Genomic DNA, 21,762 nt, shown 5'->3' with positions numbered 1-21,762 from the left:
GGCTCAAACCGGGTTCTTGCGCATTGTAACATGTGCGCTTAACCAAGTGTGCACCATCAGGCCCCTATTTACCATTCTTTAACACACTCCAGTCAAGGCTTACCTTTACACTTGGCTATAAAGCGAGTCCTCTCCAAGGGCCGGCCAAACCATACACAGATCTGTACCATTAGAGGGAGGACTGATCCAGCATCAAATTTTCCTTCATACCTTAAAAGGTATAAAACAATTATAAGTGCAAGTAACTGTGGCTTTGAGTGTTATTATCTACTACTTTGAGATGAACTATATATCATTTATACTGTAATACTTCAATTTTCCCTTAGTTAAATATGTCTCTTTCCTTTCTGTTGTCTCCAGGGTTATTGCTGGGACTTGGGAGCTTGCACCACGAATCCACTGCTCCTGGAGGCCATTTTTCCTCCATTTTTTTGTTGCCCTTGTTGTCGTTATTATTACTGTTGCCACTCATGTTGTTGTTGTTGGATAGGACAGAGAGAAATTGAGAGAGGAGGGGAGACAGAGAGGGAAGAGAAAGATTGACACCGGCAGACCTGCTTTACCACTTGTGAGGCGACTCCCCTACAGGTAGGGAGCCAGGGGCTTGAACCAGGATCCTTATGCTGGTTCCTGCGCTTGGCGCCATGTGCACTTAACCTACTGCGCAACTGCCTGGCCCTCGAATGTATCGCTTTCATCCTGAAACTGAGAAGTATGTTTGCTCCGCTGGAGCAGTTTTTAAATTTTATTTATTTATTTTATTTAATTCTTACTTCCTGCAGACTAGCAGTTCCTTAAAGTCAAGGAACCCCTCTGTCTTGAAGCCTGTTGGTAGGTGTTCTAGCTCAGACTGGGAGCTCTTACTGGCACCCTCCCACTTCCTTCTGGGCTCTAACTATGCGACTATGCCCCCAACACCTATGCTGGGGTATCTGCTCTGTTTCTTTTCTTTTTGTTTTTCCTGCAGAGCTGGGACCAGGAGCATGGGCAACCCCACTGCTACTGACTAACCCTCTCCCATGTGCTTTGCATCTGCACAAGTGCTCCCAGTGGATTCCTTTTCTCCCTTCTCCTACCCATCCCTCCTCCATTTTTCCAGCTAGAGACAAAGAGGGAGAGAAAGACAGAGAGGAAAGGAGAAGTACCAGAGCACTATGAAGCTTTTCCTTTCATATAGTCCTCCCATGTGATGGCCAGGTGCTCAAACCCAGGACCTTGCACATGGTGAAGTGTGTGTGTTACCAGGTGAGCTAACTTACAGCCTCTTTTTCCTCAATTTTGAGCTCAACAGATATAGTGTCTACTAGATTAATTAAGAACACAGCTATATTCAAAGTGTTAAAAAGCCAAATTTTTACTATGGAAAATGTCAGATATATGCAAAGATGAGAGGGTAGTATAATGAATGTCCACCACCCACTTCCAAGTTACAGAGTTGTCATTCCTTCTTGAAAATTATCTCCTTAAGATGAATACCTAAGTTTGGAATTCTATCTGGAACAGGGTAACAATTTAGAACACTCCCAGCAGAAGATGAGTATACCAATTACACAACAATGCCCACAGCAGTGGACAGTGTTAATATTTTTGGTTAAAGAAAGTGGTGAGGGAGGTGGTTCCTCAGACAGAGCACAGGCCTTGCCTGCATGAGACCTCAGGTCTGGTTTCCACCTGTGGTCTTTCTCAGAAAATAAAAGAAAAAACTCTTAAGCACTCTACCACTAAGTTATATCCCTAGCCTGTAAGTGAAATTTTGACACCTACATGGACTGGGTTACTTTTCTTAAATATTCAAGTTTCCTCAATACTGTATTAACCCTTTGCTATAGTTGATGTAAAATTTTTCATCAAGCTTATTATCTTATTCAATTTGCCTTATTGTTTATTTTATCATTTATTTACTTATTTTGCCAGCAGTGTTATTGCTGGGGTTTTGTGTCTGCATGACAACTCCACTGGGACCAGTGGCCTTTCTTATATTATTTATTTTTAATTATTTTTTTGATTTTTATATTTATTTTATTTATTTATTCCCTTTTTGTTGCCCTTGTTGTTGTTTTTTAATTTTTTTAAAAATATTTTATTTTTTCCCTTTTGTTGCCCTTGTTTTTTATTGTTGTAATTATTATTGTTGTTGTTGTTGTTGTTGTTGGATAGGACAGAGAGAAATGGAGAGAGGGAGGGGAAGACAGAGAGGAGGAGAGAAAGATAGACACCTGCAGACCTGCTTCACCACCTGTGAAGCGACTCCCCTGCAGGTGGGGAGCCGGGGTTCGAACCGGGATCCTTATGCCAGTCTTTGTGCTTTGCGCCACCTGCGCTTAGCCCGCTGTACTACAGCCCGACTCCCTTGTTTTATTGTTGTATTTATTATTGTTGTTGTTGTTGTTGGATAGTTCAGAGAGAAATGGAGAGAGGGAGGGGAAGACAGAGAGGAGGAGAGAAAGATAGACACCTGCAGACCTGCTTCACCGCCTGTGAAGCGACTCCCCTGCAGGTGGGGAGCCGGGGTTCGAACTGAGATCCTTATGCCGGTCCTTGTGCTTTGCGCCACCTGCGCTTAACCCGCTGCGCTACAGCCCGACTCCCTTATTTTTAATTTTTTAAATATTTTTTATTTACTGATAGAGACAGAGAAATCAAGCAGGGGAAGTGGAGACAGAGAGACATCTGTAACACTGCCTTAGACCCAGGTCCTTGTGCATGGTAATACATCAGGTGTGCCACTGACCAGTTTCCAACTAATTTACATTTTATTAAATAGCCAGATGTGGCTGGTGGTTACCATACTGGACAATGCAGTCACAGAACAATGCATGGTGAGTGCTCAAGAGATGCTGGTTTAGTACGATTACAGTTACAACACACTCTGCACTGATTCCTCCTCTGATGCCTTCTGGAGGAGAGGCCCATGGATAGAGAACCAGCCAGGAGAGAGGAGACTGAGCAGGAAACCTAACTGTCTAATGGGAGGCTTGCAGGACTACCTGTACTCATCTCTGGTTTTCTGTCAGTAACTTCATTCTCACTAGAGGCTGGAAGAAACACTAACATTGTGGTTGGTGTTCATAGGCTGATTTCCTGCTTTAAAATTTTTTTAAAAATATTTATTTATTTTCCCTTTTGTTGCCCTTGTTTTCTTATTGTTGTTATAGTTATTATTGTTGTTGTTATTGATGTCACCATTGTTAGGACAGAGAGAAATGGAGAGAGGAGGGGAAGACAGAGAGGGAGAGAGAAAGATAGACACCTGCAGACCTGCTTCACCGCCTGTGAAGCGACTCCCCTGCAGGTGGGGAGCCGGGGGCTCGAACCAGGATCCTTAAGCTGGTCCTTGCGCTTTGCGCCATGTGATTTCCTGTTTCAACATCTTAACATCCAGCAACAATTTGGAGCCTGTGACTTGAATGGAGTACTCAGTTCCTTTATGGCTAAGGGTAGTGGCTCTCTGGCCACACACAACATGCTCTTTTATTTGTCACTGTCACTTTTTTTTTAAGTTTCAAAGGCCATTCATTATATAAGTCAAGATTTTCATCATAACGTATATCTTAAAGTAGTGGTCAAAATGAGTTTGGACACATTAAATAATTAAAAGACTTCATGACTCAAAACGTGTATTTTAACACAGTCTTTTATAAGCTAGGACCTCATGCATGCACAATCTCAGTACTCCTCACCATTTTTTCATTCAAACACAGAAAAACAGAGGCAGAAAAAGAAGAAGAGACTCTACCCCCAGTGTGCTGTAATGGTCCCATGTGGTACCAGGATTTGAACCTCAGCCATGCATACAGCAAGGCAGGTGCCCTACCAGCTGAGCTATTCCTCCAACCCAGCAAGCATACCTGGTAGTTTCACTCCTTTTTGTCTTTCTTTCTCTCTGTAAATAAGTAAATCACAGGGTTTATAAATAAATCTTAGCTACTTTTCAAAGATGATACTTGCCAGCCAGGGTACAATAAATATCGAGATTGTAGCATCTGAGGACTTGAAAAACTATTTTCTGAGAGAATAAGATCAATGTCTTCATTCCTTGGAAAACATACAGAAAAAAATAATCAGTCAAGGCTATCAAGCTTAACCTGAACATTTTACTCCCTCCATCCTCTCCCTAGACACACTTTCCCATTTGACATTTATAATTTTACTTCTCTAATTGATGATGATGTTTGGAATTAGAATTTCAACAGTATTATGCCCAAAAGTTACTTGAATTAACTGTTTTGCATGTGAAGATGTTATTACTTTGATATACAAATAGACCCTCTATTTTGTGTTTAGCTTTTTAAAATTGTTGAATATAAAAGATATGTGCATTGCTCAAAAATCAAAACAGTATAGAAAATACACACCTTTTAGTGTCTTAAGCAAAAAAAATTGTTATATGAAAAAATGTCTTCTCTTCACACATACACACATGTACAGACATTGATTCTCTATTTTTTGTTTATTTGGACCCAAGATCATAAAAATAAAAATGATAATCTCTATGCCCAGTCTCTCACATCAGCAGAGAATACTCAGAGTTTTGACTTTAATTCTTTAAAGGATGAGAATGCAACAAGCTTTAAATGGAAAAGAACTTCACCCAAGAATACTCTTATGGGAGTGCCAGGTAGTGGCGCACTGGATTAAGCACACAGAGCAAAGTGCAGGGACTAGCACAAGGATCCCGGTTCAAGCCCCTGGCTCCCCACCTTCAGGGGGGTTGCTTCACAAATGGTGGAGCAGGTCTGAAGGTGTGTATCTTTCCCTCCCCCTCTCTCAATTTCTCTCTGTCCTATCCAACAACAGCAATAGCAATAGCAAAAAAAAAAAAAAACACTCTTATCGGTAAGTTGTCAATCAGATTTGAGAGATGAAGAGGTTTTCAGATAAACAACAGTTAAAGGAATTCACTACTACCAAACAAGTATAAGAAAGACTAAAGGAGGGTGGGGGAGACTCTCATGACTAAAGCTCCAAAGTGCAGGTTCAATCCCCTGTACCACCATAAGCCAGAGGTGAGAAGTGCTCTGGTAAAAAATAAACTAATTTAAAAAAGAAGGAAAAAGAAATAAATACTAAATGAACTTAAACTTAATGGAAAATACTGAATGATTTCACTCATATGGGTAAACAAACAAGCAAAGGAAGATGTAAGGTCAAGTCAAGATAAGTTTTTAGACTCAATCTGTAGAACATAGGTTACCAAAGGGAGCTGTGGGGGGGGGGGGTAGAGGGTAGAGGGGCTCCAATGGACTTTGATGGAAGAATAGCTGTACTCAGGTGGTGGGTGTGGTGCAGACGTATGAAACTGTACCTCTAAAATACTTATAGTCTTATAAACCAAGATTAGCTCAAAACCAAAATTACTATAACTAAATGAGGTTGTGAACACAATGAAACAGAATATCTCAGATTAGTAGGAGATACGGACACAAGTAGTTCTCTTGCTGACTTTTTTTTTCATGGTCATCTCCAGGGTTTCAGGACAGGTAGAGGAAGACTGAGGGAAAAAAACAAAATATTGGGGGAGGGGGTCTTGGAGTCCTGGTGCATGATGGTGGAAAAGGACCCAAGTTGGAGGTGAGAGTGTCTTGCACACACCAATCATAGTGAGATAAGAAATTGCATCAATTTGTCAACACCTAAACGATACAATTAACCCCCCAGTAAAATCATGAACGACAAACAAACCACAGTATTGATGTTTTCTTCAGTGCAGTGGGAGCTAGATTTAAACCTCGGGTTTGCACATGGCAAAGCAGTGCATTATCCAAGTGAGCTTTTTGCTGGCCTCACTCCTGATGTTTTGTTAACAGCATCCAAAGCAATTCAAAAATTTACTTCTATAAATGCTCAAGTTTTAGGTATGGTGGAAAGATCCCATGAGCCAGAGCCAGAGAGCTATATCTGAGAAAGTGATGGTCTAACAAAATGAAGTGAACGTGATACATTTACCTGGTGACGATACCATTTTCTGCAAGAATGAAGGCTGCGGCAGGATTGGCAGCCCTGATGAGGCTCTGCACCTGAACAAGGAGAGGGTGTCTCTGCTCTGTGGTGTGGCTGGTGAAGACTACATTATTCACAAGGCCTGGGGAGTAAACCAAGAACAAGAACAAGTTCAGCCTTTAGAGTCCTGACTGGGGACTTACACAAACAGGGGCCCCCACTTCCTTTTTCCATCATCCTTTTTGGTAACCTTCTTGTGGGCCCACAAGTTAGCTCAACTAGGAAGGTGCCTGCTTTGTCATAAACTACTACTCAGGTTCCAGTCTGGCCCCCACCTCACTAGGGGAAGCTTTGGTGTTATGGTGTCTTTCCCTCTCTTTCCTTTCTTTCTCCCTTCTTTCCTTTCTCTTTAGTTGTCCTTGTTGTTATTGCTGTCGTTGTTGTTGGATAGGACAGAGAGAAATCGAGAGAGATGGGGAAGACAGAGAGGGGGAGAGAAAGATAGACACCTGCAGACCTGCTTCACCACTTGTGAAGCAACTCCCCTGCAGGTGGGGAACTGGGGGCTCGAACTGGGATCCTTATGCCGGTCCTTGAGCTTCATGCCATGTGCACTTAACCCATTGCGCCACCGCCCGGCTCCCCGTCTCTCTTTCTATATGAAAAAAAAAATCATCCTGGAGCAGTGAAGCCCCAGTTCCAAAAAACAACAGTAGCAATCTTGTATAAACATATGTGACAAACACATTAATCATTCAGTTCTCCTTTTGGCATTTGCATTTTTTGGAGTAAATGGTGTCAATTCTACATCTCTCTCTCATATATATATATAATACTTATTTATTTTGGATAGAGACAGAGAGAAATTGAGAGGGGAGATCAAGAGGGAAAGAGACAGAGAGACACCTGCAGCACTGTTTCATCACTTGTGAAGCTTCCCTCCTGCAGGTGGTGACTGGGGGCTTGAACCTGGATTTACACATTGTAATATGCAAATCAACCAGGTGCACCACTACCCAGCCCCAATTTTCTATCTGACTTTTGAAACTCTTCTATCTTAATTCTTTCTACCTGATTCTTGGAGTATCTTCATCAAAGGGCCCTTTTTGTCTGTCTGTCCTGTACTCTTCCTTACCAGGGACAGACACCACTGACATTCACTAGCACAGAACACAGACATTTATTTACCAGATACTAGCCATATATCAGGCACTAATTATTAGCTTCTCAAAGCATGAACAGTCAAGGAGTCACACACACAGACCCATGATTCCCATATGGCATTAACATAAATATTCACACAGAGATACACATTTTGAAAGAATGGCTTATGTAGTGAGAGACTGTGCCATGGGAGACAATCACTCCCAGTCTTCCTGTAGAAGTTTGTATGTGGGACTGGGGAGACAGCAGAGTGGCTATGCAAATGACTTTAAAACATGAGGCTCTGAGCTCCCAGGTTCAATCCTAGCACCACCGTAAGCCAGCACTGAAACTGAGCAGTGCTGGTGAATAACAACAAAAAGTAAGTAAAATCCCTAACAATATAGAGAATCTGGAAATCATCTTACCATGCCAGAATAATCAGAATACCTTTCCCATATCCATGCCTATTTATTTATTTATGAAAGAAGGAGAAGTGGAGGGAGACAGAACCAGAGCATCACTTACTCTGGTGTATATGATGCCACGGATCAAACCCAGGACCTCATGCTTGAGAGGCCACTGCTTTATCTACTGTGCCTCCCAGGCTGCTGCATGCCTACTTTTATACAGCTATGATCACTGCACATGCACTATTTTTGCTATAACACCATTTATATTTTATTTAATGTTTTTATTTATTTTAAAAGTTTTGCTAATGTATTATTGATCTAATTTTGCTAATATTTATCTAATACAGGTTTACACAATCATATGATTTCAGGGGTATAATTTTTACTTAATATTATAAACATTTCAAACATATGAAAAACAGAAAAAGCAGTGTAAGGACTCTCATGTTCCCATCAACTTGCTTCAAAAATATCAACTGATGAACTACATCCCCTCCATATCATACCCAGCCTCTTCCTAATCTCCCTCCTCTCTCACTGGATGATTCTATTATTCCATACCAAAAATTCTAGCTCCATTTGATAAAGACTATTTTTAAAGCTTAAAGCTTAGTAATTGGTGGCTGGGGAAATGACTCAACTGGTAGAGGGCTGACCTTGCATACCTAAGGCTTTTGATTTAATCCCCAGCATATGCAGGAGTGGTGCTCCTCTCTCATTCTCTCTGTCTCATGTGAAACTCTCTCTTATAAGTATAAATAAAATGAATCTCATAAAAGCCTAATAGCTGATGTAATTTTTAACATAAAATGTATTCGGGGGGGGGGGTCAGGCAGTGACATACCTAGTTAAGTGCACACCTCACAGTGCACAAGGACTCAGGTTCAAACCTCTGGTTTCCACCTGCAGGGGGGAAGCTTCACAATGTTGGGACTATGTGTAAGCTTGACAGAGCTTAGGGAGAACTCCTCATCCTTGGATGGAGGTCTGAGAAGATACCCTCTTGGTTAGTCTCTCTCAACCGAGGTGAGCAAAAGGGGAGAAACTCAGACTTAGTTCTTTCCTTCTTGACTCTCAGGCCCACAGAAACCCCAATACTTCTCCCCATTAACTGCAGGCCACATGGCCGCCTACTTTAAGATTCACTTACTCAAAGTCACCTTACTTTCTGATCACAGAAGAACACACCTTATCACACACTCCTAGCAGTGCCCTTTGATGTCCTCAGTTTGCATCAAACCTTGCTTATCTTCTCTCTATCTTGCCTTAACTGGTTCAACCCCTCTCCTCTCCTCCAACACCTTTGGGTAATTAAATGCCTGCATCAGGAGACTAATTATCTTGACCTTTATGTATCTGCATCAATTCTTGTCATACCAGCGCCCTACCATAGGGGCAAGCTGACCTTTAAGAAATCTGTCATTTCTGACATATTTCAATAATTCCCTTTGTTTGGTTTTCTATTTAACTCATGTCCACCTGCTAATAAACGAGACCTGAACCTGAGACTTCAGATCTGAGGTCTGAGCACGCTGTAGATCTCCCTGGTGGTGTCTTTTACTTCGTGTCGTCTCTTGGCAAGTGAGAAAGAACTGGTCTGTTACCTTTCCCCTGGAGATCACCCTGCCAGAGACCCCAACACACCTGCAGGGGGGAAGCTTCAAGAGTGGTGAAGGAGGGCTGCAGGTGTCTCTTTATCTCTTTCTCTCCCCTCTCAATTTCTCCCTGTCTCTATCCAATAATAAATAAAAAGAAAAATTTTTTAAATGTATTCTGGGTCCAGGAAGGGACATATCAGGTACTGCTGAACTTGCTTGCATTCATGAGGTCCTGAATTCAATTCCAGTAACATGTATGCCAAAGCTAAGACATGTCTTGCACGCTCTCTAAAAAATAAAGTGTATATATATATGTGTGTGTGTATATATATATATACTGGGAAAATAGCTAAATTGGCAGAGTACTGGATTTGCATGTCTGAGGTTCTGAGTTTGACCCCCTGTGCCACATGTACTGGAGTAGTGCTCTGACTTCTTTTTTTAAATATGGAATGCTTCATGAATTTGCACGTTATTCTTGTGCAGGGACCATGCTAATCTTCCCTGTATCGTTCCAATTTTAGTATATGTGCTGCGCTCTGACTTCTTTGTCTTATGTGAAACTAATGTATCATAAATAAAACAGATCTAAAAATGTATATATAGTCTATATTCAAACTTGGTGACCTGCCTGCCTTATCTTCCCTGCTGTATTTCTTCAATGGTGGGCACTGGCCACCATCAGATCTTTACTCTTGTTATTCCTTCTATCTAGAACCACCTCCCCCCTTCTGTCAGAGAAATTTCTCTTTCTAGGGGTAGACAATTTGAATAGCACCTTTCCACAAGATTTACCTAATCCCTCAGGATTGGATTAGAGTAGGCATCAGATAAAGATTTGCTATATAAATGAATGACGGAACCAAGTGTAATGAAAGATACACACAACCTGATCTCCCAGGGAGCTGCCTAAGTAGCTGAGTTGTGGGCACCCACATACCAAAACTTTTTCTACTTAAAAGTCTGAGCAAATTTCATTTACCAGACAGAGATCTGAAAAAGTTTACAAGTATATACAGAATTTTGGTACAAAATCAAAAGATGCAAAAAAGAACTCGGTAAAACACTTTTTCCTCTGGTGCCCTGAAGCCTAGTTCTACTCTTCCTATTATCACCAATAATCAGATTTTGGGAATGCTTCCTCAGAGAATTTATGACACACACACACACACACGCACACACACACACACACACGGATCATACTTGCTTAAGACCTTCTCCCACACTCCATACTAAAGGTCCCCATATATGATTAAATTGTGGAATTGTGGTAGCAGCATATGTATGACTAAGGAATTCAAATGGAGAATATGTTAGTCTTTTGGTATTATTATTTTGTGGCGCTGTGACCTCACATGTGTATGATACGACTGCTCCTGGGCCACCTTTTTCATTCATTTTCAGACATCTATAAGATTGGGAAAGGGAGGGAGTCGGGCTGTAGTGCAGCAGGTTAAGCGCAGGTGGCGCAAAGCACAAGGACCGGCTTAAGGATCTGGGTTCGAGCCCTGGCTCCCCACCTGCAGGGGAGTCGCTTTACAAGCAGTGAAGCTGGTCTGCACGTGTCTTTCTCTCCCCCTCTGTCTTCCTCTCCTCTCTCCATTTCTCTCTGTCCTATCCAACAACAACAATGACAACAATAATAACTACAACAATAAAGCAACAAGGGCAACCAAAGGGAATAAATAATTAAATAAATATTAAAAAAAAAAAGATTGGGAAAGGGGAAGAGAAAGCACAGCACTGCTCCACCATCCACAGAGCTTCCCCAGTACCATTCATGGCACTACATTTGGTTCCAAAACTCAAATCTGGGGCCTCAAATACATGCTCTACTGGGTGAACTACCTCCCAGTCTCAGTATTTTGTTTATTCTGTTTTCAAAAAAAAGGTTCCTCATATGTTTTCTGTACAGAAGCTTTAAGATGGACCATCTTTAGCAGAGTGTCAGGAAAGGTGACATTGGTGGTGCGCCATGCTGGGTTGTGCTAGAGAGGGCAGTGATGACAGCCCAGTGAACCCAATGCTAGAACATCAAGCTGGTGCAACCACAGAAAGTGACTGGGGCTTCTGGAAATCAAGTAAGGTAGGGTTAGAAAGGCAAGATCCGGGCGTCAGGAGGTAGTGCAGTGGGTTAAGCGCAGGAAGCACAACGACCAGTGTAAGGATCCTGGTTTGAGCCTCCAGCTCCCCCTGCAGGGGGGTCGCTTTACAAGTGGTGAAGCACGTCTGCAGGTGTCTTATCTTTCTCTCCCCCCTCTGCCTTCCCCTCCTCTCTCAATTTCTCTCTGTCCTATCCAATAACAATGACATAAATAAAAACAATAATAATAACCACAACAATGATAAAACAAGGGCAACAAAAAAAGGAATGGCCTCCAGGAGTAGTGGATTTGCACCAAACCCCAACAATAACCCTGGAGGCAAAAAAAAAAAAAAGGCAAGATCACAGAATGTGACATAGGGAAGCAGGAAGGGTTCTAAAAGCTCAGGAAATCAGGCAGATACAGAAGGTTAATTCTTCAAGAAGCCAGTACGATTCTCAGGGACAGAAGAAGTAACAGTGGCTCTTAAAGTGAGGACCCAGGAAAGTCCTGAAGTGAGGGTCCTATAAAAGCCTTAGGATTCAGTTTATTATCTTCTTGGGTAAAAGAAATCGGAGTCAGAAACACTAACCTAAGTAGTGTGCACTAGGGCCTGGCTTGTCATGGTTTTGACTAGGGTTGTGATTCTATGTTTAAAAATGTACATATACATATATATTATTTACTAGTGAAAGAAAGAGAACCAGTGCACCACTTTGGCAAATTTAGTGCTTGTGTCAAACTTCTAACTCAGAACTTCATGTTTGTTAAGTCCTGCCCTCTTCCACTGCGCCAACTCCTGAACTGTAGTTTCTGACATATAGCTTTGCCCAGACTCCTAACTCACCATCTACATAAACCCTATGGGTCTGAGATTCTAGGTCAGGAATTGGACAGAGAAAAGGGGCCTTGGTTTATAGAGAAACAAACAAAGGGATTATCCCCAGCATTCCTTAGGCCAGCTATGCAAACTGCTGCCTGCCAAGAGGAAATGCCATCTGCTAGGCAGGTGCCACAGTTATCTGTAGCACAGGGCAAAGAGGTTATAGTGGGCAGTTTCTTCTTGCTTGGGTCAGGTGAGCCCCTCTGCTCTGTATAAAGGAATGCATATCCAGATTTGGCCAAGGTCTCAAAATCTGGGTTCTGAGTGAGCAGGTAGCCTGGCTTCTTTATTCTCAAATAAAGTGGAGAAACATCTTTCAAGTTTGTCTGACCATCCCAGTCCAGGAGATAAGTGTTTTGTTTTATTAGTGATTTAATAATGATTAAAAAGATCGTAAGATAACACAGTACAATTCCATAGAGTTTTCACCACCAGAGTTTCATGTCCCATCCCTTCCATTGGAAGCTTCCCTATTCTTTATCTCCTCTGGGAGTATGGATGGGAAATAGGGTTTTTTTTAAGCCCCTAAGAGAAAATAAAATTCCCTACATTTAACTACAAGTAGACCCTCCCTCCCTTCCTTCCTACATACCTACCTACCTACTACCCACCAGAGCACTGCTTAGCTCTGGTTTATGGTGGTGCTGGGATTGAATCTGGAAGCTCAGAGCCTCAAGCATGAAGGTCATTTGCATGATCATTATGCTATCTCCCTAGCCTCTGACAGATATTTTCTAAAAGCAGGACAAAGGAGTAAAATATCTCTACTCTGCTTTCAAGCCAGCATTATAGTAATTTTTGCTTGTTGTTTAAGCAGTAAGACTATTTCCTTTTTTTAAAAAAATTCTTTTAACCTTTATTTTATTTGATAGGATAAGAGAGAAACTGAGTAAGGGGTCAGAGAGAGAGGGGGGGGAGAGAGAAAGATAAACACCTGCAGCACTGCTTCACTGCTCATGAAGCTTTCCCTCTGTAGGTGGGTACCAGGGCCTTGAACATGGTCCTTGCACATAGCAATGTGTGTGTTCAACCAGATGCACCACTGCCCAGCCCCTGAAATTATTTCCTAATCTTAGGATTTCTGTAGTACACATCATCTTGGGGCTTGTACCAGTTCTTTTCGCATTGTAAACTAATTCTTTGTTATAAAAGCAATAAACCAGGGAGCCTGATTTGTAAACAGGAGCAAAAGAAGGGAATATATTCCCTAGGGGCACAGAGTGTTTGTCTACCAGTGGCAGATCCCACCTCCAAGCAAGCCACCAAATCTCTGAGGAGAAAAGAAATACTTGCCTTTCATCTCCTCACTCCCCAGACAGTACAAGCCCATGGTAAGCCCAGTCAGACCAGCCCTTAGGGACACTTGGGCCCATATACAAAGGGAAAATATTTACCAAGGTACTGCCACTCTCCAAGTGTCCCTGAGTTCAGAAAACTGCATATATGGGCTCCAGGTCTCCTGCCCACATTTGATCACATACCTAGTTTTATATAAGCACAGTATTTGACACAAGCCACTTCTGAATAATAGATTGGAGGGACATATGCTGACCAAATACCACAGAGAATGTAGTCTTCCTTAGTAAAAGGACTTTCTTTTTGCAATATCCACCCAAGTTCATGGACAGTGAAGGCAGAGCAACTTCATCAAGGCTCTCTCCCAGGACAGCCAGGTCTCTTGTTATTATCCCATATGCAAAATCAAAACCAAAACAAAACACCATGGGGCACGAGGAAGTGCCAAAGTGTACAAGGGTGGCAATAATCATGCAGTACTTAAGAGGCTAACTACAGTCCACACCTTTGGCCTTGACTATGATTTCCAAACATGTATCTGAGGACCAGAAAGTTCTCCCTATTTTTCTCTGGGACCTATGTATTCTCCTATGCTTTCTATTTTAAGGACAGTTCCCACGGGCTGTCCCAATATTCTAATCTAGAAACGTAGGAGTCATCCTTGATCCCCCCTTTCCAACTCCTGCCTCATTATCTATTCCACCATCAGTTCTTATTGTCCCAACATCTATGAGACCTCATTACTCTCCCTAGGCTGGATACTTATGGATAGACCCAGTCAAGCTTCATTCACTCTGTCTTTAGGAACTGGGGGGAGAGGCGTGCAGTATCTAGAAAGCTATATGGGTCTCTAAAAGCTGGACTTGAGACTCCCTGGATAGCAGGCCAACACACACATTAACCTCTCCAGTGACCCAGCCTCCTGTCCTGTCCAGTATTTAAGCTTGGTGGTTTCCTAAGACAATAGCTCTGGTATGCTCTGCTGTCTCTGCTCCCTGAGGACTGGCAGTGGGATCAGCAAGGCAAACTTGTGCTGGGGACAGTGCGTTATTTTCTTCTGATTTCTACTTGCTGCGTTGGCTCAGGAAGCCCAGACTGCACATCTTCTGACAACAATGGACATTTTATCATCATGGCAAGAAATTTAGAATTTACTCTGGGTCTCCAGGCACCATTAGTTAATGACTAAAAAAGTTCTGCTTCCAGGTTTGCCAGATGGTAAGACAATACAAGGCTCAGAAGTTAAGAATACTTATTTGGTCCACTGATAGTAACTAGAAGGTCAGAGGAGACTAAAACCCAGTTCAGGAAGCTTAGTGTCATGGCTGTTTACCATTATTGAGAGAAATTCTTAGGATAACTATATTAAGTATGGTAAAAGTAAGAGTTGTCAAAGTTTTCCCTGGACCAATTTTGTTTGCTATAGATTTCAGAATGGTAAGTGGGAATATGAAGAAAATTCTGGAGCATTTAAACAGAATTTGAAAGGCATACAAGCAGAAAGTAAAGCACACTGCTTACCTTGTGAACACTGGTCAAGACATTTGGGGAACAGAAATCTAGAAGGAAAAGAAATATTTTAAAGTCATTACTGTCAGACCTATCATTCATTATTTTCCATAGAAACGTAACTATCAGGGTAGGGAGAGAGTACAATGTTTGTGGACAAGAGTTTCATGGATCTTGAAATAGCTCACTTGATACTGTGTTGATCTGCCCTTTGTACAACCCAGGTTTGAGCCATGCTCCCACCCACTGAAGGAAGCTTCATTGCTGTGATCTCTTTCATTTTCTCTCTTTGGAAAAAAAAAATAAATAAATAAGATTTATCTCTCACTCTTCATAAATTTGGTCAAGCTAAGACAATGGTTAATAAGGTAGCACTAAGGAGGTCCTGAATTTGCTACCTAGCACTGTATTGCATATGTCAGAGTGATTCTCTGATTTTCTCTCCCTCTTTCTTATCAAAGTAAATCACTGAAAATTACAAATGTGAGTTCAAGCCCCTATTTCCCATAAGGGGAGAAGCCTCATGAACAGTAAAGCAGGTCTTCAGGTATCTCTGTCTCTCTCCCTCCTCTTCCTCCCTTCTGAATCTCTGTTCTATCAAAAAGGAAAAAAAAAAAAAAAGAGGGCAGGGGGTAGATAGCATAATGGTTATTATGCAAACAGACTCTCATGCCTGAGGCTCCAGAGTCCCAGGTTCAATCCCCCGTGCCAGCAAAAGCCAGAGCTGAGCAGTGCTCTGGTTTAAAAAAAAAAAAAAAGAGGCAGCAGAATAAAAGAAAAATGGTCACCAAAAGCATTGGATTCATCATGCAGGTACCAAGTTCCAGTGGCAATTAAAAAAAAAATTCCTAAAACAGGCCAGGAATATATAGCAAATGCTCCATATGTTTTAGGTCTTGAGTTTGAAGTACAGTACCTTGCTCATTAAAAAACATTCTAGGAGTTTGGTGGTAGTGCAGCGGGTTAAGCACACATGGCGCAAAGCACAAGGACCTGCCTAAGGATACCGGTTCAAGCCCCTGGCCCCCCACCTGCAGGGGAGTCGCTTCATAGGCAGTGAAGCAGGTCTGCAGGTGTCTATCTTTCTCTCCTCCTCTCTGTCTCCCCTCCTCTCTCCATTTCTCTCTGTCCTAACAATGACATCAACAACAACAACAACAACTACTACAACAACAATAAAAAACAAGGACAACAAAAGGGAAAAATAAGTAAATAAGTAAAAAAAAAAAAATCCTAAAATAGGGGCCAGGTGGTGGTGCGCCTGGTTGAATGCACAGGTTACAATGTGCAAGGACCCAGGTTCGATCCCCTGGTCCCCACCTGCAAGGGGAAAGCTTCATAAGTGGTGAAGCAGGGCTGCAGGTGTCTCTCTGTCTCTCTCCCTCTTTATCACCCCCTTCCCTCTCGATTTCTACCTGTCTCTATCCAATAAATAAGTAATTTTAAAAAGGTTTTTAAAAAATCCTAAAATAAAATATATGAATCCTAAAACATTACAGTTTTCTTGTTAAAGAAAGCTAACAGTAAAGAAAGTATAATCTTCCTTCCTTCCTTCCCTTCCCTTCCCTTCCCTTCCCTTCCCTTCCCTTCCCTTCCCTTCCCTTCCCTTCCCTTCCCTTCCCTTCCTTTCCTTTCCTTTCTTCCTTTTCAGTTTTGGCTATTGATGGTGCCAGGGATTAAATCTGGGACCTCAGTGCTTTAGGCATAAAAAACTGTTGTGTAAATGCTGTGCTATCTCCCTCGCCTTGAAAATAACTGTATATTTGTTTTTCTGGGGGCCTGGGGAGATAGCATAATGGGTATGCAGAAAGACTTTGAGGCCTGGGGTAACAGAGGGTCCAGGTTCAATCCTCAGCACCACTATAAGCCAGAGCTGAGCAATGCTCTGATAAAGACAAACAACAATAATAACAAAAAAAGGACTGTCTTTTTTTCTTACTGTGTTCTTATTACAGATGTTACTATGCAAACAGATCACATAATTCTTTTTGATCCGTCCTCACATCCACTTTGTGCCATGAACACTTAAATGCTGAGGAAAATGGGTTTAGGATGGCTAAGCATTTTGCCCAGGGTCACACTCACAGCTAGGAAGTGCTAGGGTTTATATGGGTGTCTTTGACACCATAGAACTTCAATCCTCCCTGCAGGTGAGATGCTTACTGAAGCCGTCCTGAATTATTACTGGTCTAACTGGCAGGTACTACTGCTATTCACAACAGTGGGGGTATTTACTCTCCTGCAGTTATTATGGTGGTGGCAAGTTTACATCCTTTTGATTGCTGAAAACAGCCAGACACACTCCATTTGGAACCACATTTGGTGGGTGAGTGAGATGGATGAATAATACTTGGGCTGTAAATCTGGTTCTCTTCCCTAGACTCTCTGATGGTTTCTCAAGGATTTCAAGGAGGAGCTCTATGTGCTCTGAGTCAGGTCAAGAGACCTGGAATAAGGGAAGACTATATATGTGTGTGTGTTTATTCTTCCAAGAACAGAACTCACTGACATTGGTACATTCAGAGTACACTGAATGGTCTGTTGCACAGAGGCTATGTCCCTGGAAAGTGCCCAGTCCTACCAACTATCTATGACTTTGAAGTAAAAGCCCTTGAAGTCTTTCTCAGAGCCTATTTATTTTCTCATAGCAGCCCACAGCAACACTCATCAGAAGCATGTAGAAAAGGTTTCCCCCTCAGGGACTCTTATCCAGGTACAGGCTGGCTACTCATGCTTTATTAATTATTATCATTATCATTATGATCATCTTTGGGCTTCACTGCTCTGGACTGAATTTTCAGATAGAAAAAGTCTGACTTTTTCAGATAGAGGTGGGGAGGGAGATAGAAACTGCAGCACTGAAGCTTCCTTCAATATTGTAGTTGGGTTCAAGCCCAGGGTGCACACATGACAAGACAGTGCACTATCCAAGTAAGTTATTTTGCCAGTTTTCATGCTTTAAATGTCTGCTGCTATGGAGTCATTAAGCTGCTGACTTGGTCATCTGGAAAGAAAACATTCAGATGGGGCCAGGTGGTGGCATAGCTGGTTAAATGCACATATTACCATGTGCAAGGACCTGGATTCAAGCCCCCAGTTTTCCCTCCTGTGTGTGTGTGTGTGTGTGTGGGGGGGGGTAGGCAAGCTCCACGGGCAGTGAAGCAGTGCTCCAGGTGTCTCTTTCTCTCCCTCTCTATACCCCTGTCAATTTCTAACTCGGCTCAATAATAAATTAAAAAAGAAAATATTCAGAATACATCTATTTGCACACATATGGTTTCCTTATTAGAATGCAATTTCGGCAGTAGCGCAGTGGGTGAAGCACATGTGGTGCAAAGCACAAAGATGCGTTAAGGATCCCAGTTCGAGCCCCAGGCTCCCCACCTGCAGGGGAGTCACTTCACAAGTAGTGAAGCAGGTCTGCAGGTGTCTGTCTTTCTCTCCTCCTCTCTGTCTTCCCCTCCTCTCTCCATTTCTCTCTGTCCTATCCAACAACGATGACATCAATAACAACAACAACTACAACAATGAAAAACAAGGGCAACAAAAGGGAAAATAAATAAATATAGAAAAAATCTAAAAAAAAAAAAGAATGCAGTTTTATGGTTTAGGAGGTGGTTTAGTGGATAGAGTCAGACCCTTAAACATGAGGTCTCAAGTTCAGTCTCTACACCACCATAAGCCAGAACTGAGCTCTGGTAAAAAAAAAAAAAAAAATTCTGGGCAGAGGGTAGATAGCATAATGGTCATGCAAAAGAGACTCTCATGCCTGAGGCTCCAAAGTTCCAGGTTCAATCCCCTGCACTACCATAAACCAGAGCTGAACAGTGCTCAGGTAAAAAAAAAAAAAAAAAAAACCTATAAAAGTACATTCATCTGGGGGCCAGGTGGTAGTACAGTGGGCTAAGCGCACATGACACAAAGTGCACAGACCTGTGTAAGGATCCCAGTTCAAGCCCCCAGCTCCCCACCTGCAGGGGGGTTGCTTCACGAGCAGTGAAGCAAATCTGCAGGTGTCTGTCTTTCTCTTCCCCTCTCTGTCTTCCCATCTTCTCTCCATTTCTTTCTATCCTACCCAGCAATGACACCAATAACAACAAAGATAAACAACAAGGGCAACAAAAGGGAAAAAACAGCCTCTAGGAGCAGTGGATTTGTAGTGTAGGCACTAAGCCCCAGCAATAACCCTGGAGGCAAAAAAAAAAAAAAAAAGTAGGGAGTCAGGAGGTAGTGCAGCAGGTTAAGCACACATGGCGCAAAGTGCAAGGACCCAAGAAGGATCCCGGTTAGAGCCTCCGGCTTCCCACCTGCAGGACAGTCGCTTCACAGGCAGTGAAGCAGGTCTGCAGGTGTCTCTCTTTCTCTCCCCCTCTCTGTCTTCCCCTCCTCTCTCCATTTTTCTCTGTCCTATCCAACAACAACGACATCAATAACAACAACAATAAAACAAGGGCAACAAAAGGGAATAAATAAATAAAATAAATATTAAAAAAAAGAACAGTTCTAACAAACAAGAGGGCTCTCAGCAGATATTCAACCAGATAGATGATCAAATCCATTTGAATAAAAATATAAGGCAGATCTCACACGGACCCATTCTGAAACCAAACCGAATTCATCTCTGTGCAGTGATAAGTTACACTATTGGGGCCAGGCATACCTGGTTGAGTGTACATGTTACAATGTGCAAGGACCCAGGTTCAAGCCTTTGGTCCTCACCTGCAGATGGGAAATTTCCTGAGTGATGAGGCTGTGCTGCAGGTGTCTCTTTGTCTCTCTCCTTCTCCATCTCCCTCTTTCTCTTAACTTTTCTCTGTATCACATAAATGAACTTGTGTTTATATTTTCAAAAAATAAGAAAAAATTACACTATCTTCTACCTCACCTAAAAATAAATACTTCTATGTTTACCCCCACATGTTAAAAAATCATTACCTAGAAGTAATGATGAGTATATTATTTTTGCTAAGGGAGTCATTTTAAAAGAACCAAACAAATATACACACCAGAAAACATTGCATTAAGAGCTTTATGAGACAAACCACCCACTAAAGCACACTCCTTGCAAGAGTGAAACCCTGAGTTCAACCTTAGAACTACACAGGTGCACCATGAACAATACTGCAGAAACTTAATGAGTGGTGAAGGAGTACTGTGGTGTCTCTCTTCTCACTCTGTGCTCGCTTCCCCTTGATAAACAAAGACTGAAAAATAGTGCCAAAGAGACCATTAAACAGTGGTGCTGGGAGTCAGGCGGTAGCGCAGCGGGTTAAGCGCACGTGGCGCAAAGTGGAAGGACCAGTGTAAGGGATCCGGTTCGAGCCCCCAGCTCCCCACCTGCAGGGGAGTCGCTTCACAGGTGGTGAAGCAGGTCTGCAGGTGTCTATCTTTCTCTCCCCCTCTCTGTCTTCCCCTTCTCTCTCCATTTCTCTCTGTCCTATCTAACAACAACGACATCAATAATAACCACAACAATAAAAGCAAGGGCAACAAAAGGGAAATAAATATATATATACAAATTTTAAAAAAAGACAACAAAAAAACAGTGGTACTGCTCATGCTTGAGGCCCCGTTGCCTCATAAAAAAACTTAAATTTTTGATTCTCAAAAGTATTTTTCTTTCTTTTTCTTTTTTTCTTCTTATAATAAGTAGTAGTATACAATACATAGGTAAATTAACATCAAACTCAATAGTAAGAGACTAGATGTTTTCTCCTTCACATCAAGACAGGATGTCTGCTCTTGCTACTTCTCAACTTTATATTAGGGGTCCTAGACAGGGCAGCAAGGCAAGAAAAATAATATGGAAGTTCCAGGCTCAATCCCTGGCACCATCAAACACCAGAGCTGAGCAGTATCCTGATCAAACAATACAAAACAAAATGGCAAAAAATTAACAAAGAAAGGGGGGCAGGCAGTGGTGCACCTGGTTAAGCACACACATAACAGTGGACAAGGACCCAGGTTCAAGCCCCCAGTCCCCACCTGTGGACGGGAAGTTTTATGAAGAGTGGTGAAGCAGGGTTACAGGTGTCTCTCTGTCTCTTTCCCTCCTCTCAATTTGTCTCTATTCAACAAAAAATAAATTTAAAAAATGATTAGCTAAGAAAAATAGCAAAGAAAAAGGCATCCAGTTTGGAAAGGAAAAAGGAAAATGATCTCTATTCACATATAACATGCCCTTGTATATACAGAAAATCTGAAAGAGATGGCCTAGGTGGTACAGTGGATAAAGTATTGGACTCTGAAGCATGAAGTCCCAAGTTCAATCCCTGGCATTGTGTATGCCAGAGTGAAGTTCTGGTTTGTTATCTGTCTATCTGCCTGTTTGTCTTCCTGTGTATTTATCTCTGTGTTCTCTCTCTCCCCCACCATCCCTTCCTCCTTTTCTCTCATTAACAAACATATATATGAATTCAAGCCCCTTGCCCCCACCTGCATGGGTAAAGCTTTACAGGTAGTGAAGCAGTGTTAGAGATGTCTCTCTGTCCCTTTCCCTCTCTATCTTTTCCCCTCATTTTCTTTCTGTCCTATCAAGTAAAAATAAAATAAAAAAATAAACTAAAATAAAAAATACATAAAAAAGGAACCACTCTCAATTTCTCTTTGTCCTATAACAACAACAATGGAATAAAATGGCCACCGGGAGCAGTGGATTTGTGGTGCGGGCACTGAGTCCCAGCAATAACTCTGGAGACAAAAAGAAAAAAAAAAGAAAAAGAAAGAAATAATTATTAAAAAAATTGAAAAACAAAATTGGCACAGGACTTTGGTGGTGGGTATATGCATACACACACACACATATACACACACAAAACTATATCCCTGAAAAATTTTTAAAAAATATTTATTTATTCCCTTTTGTTGCCCTTGTTGTTTTATTGTTGTAGTTATTG

General features: G+C 41.9%; 1 protein-coding gene and 1 non-coding gene across 4 annotated transcripts in view; both read right to left on the bottom strand.

Moving 5' to 3' along the window:
- Positions 1 to 21,762, bottom strand: part of DNAAF9 (dynein axonemal assembly factor 9) — a 135,490-nt gene that overhangs the window by 15,471 nt on the left and 98,257 nt on the right. For all 3 annotated transcript variants that reach the window (XM_007539539.3, XM_016195397.2, XM_060187199.1), the window contains 4 exons: positions 14,879 to 14,916; positions 5,947 to 6,082; positions 3,949 to 4,035; positions 104 to 210 (listed from right to left, as the gene is read on the bottom strand). In XM_007539539.3, coding sequence (XP_007539601.1) covers positions 104 to 210; positions 3,949 to 4,035; positions 5,947 to 6,082; positions 14,879 to 14,916 — 368 coding nt within the window. The remainder of the gene's footprint in view (positions 1 to 103; positions 211 to 3,948; positions 4,036 to 5,946; positions 6,083 to 14,878; positions 14,917 to 21,762) is intronic.
- Positions 9,536 to 9,638, bottom strand: LOC132542749 (U6 spliceosomal RNA). Its single transcript, XR_009553720.1, has one exon. It is a non-coding gene; the product is annotated as a U6 spliceosomal RNA (small nuclear RNA).

Source organism: Erinaceus europaeus, chromosome 1 (genome assembly GCF_950295315.1).
Source record: "Erinaceus europaeus chromosome 1, mEriEur2.1, whole genome shotgun sequence".
In the NCBI taxonomy this organism is placed as follows: domain Eukaryota; kingdom Metazoa; phylum Chordata; class Mammalia; order Eulipotyphla; family Erinaceidae; genus Erinaceus; species Erinaceus europaeus.
The sequence above is the reverse complement of the archived record's forward strand: the minus strand, read 5'-3'. Positions and strand labels throughout refer to the sequence as shown.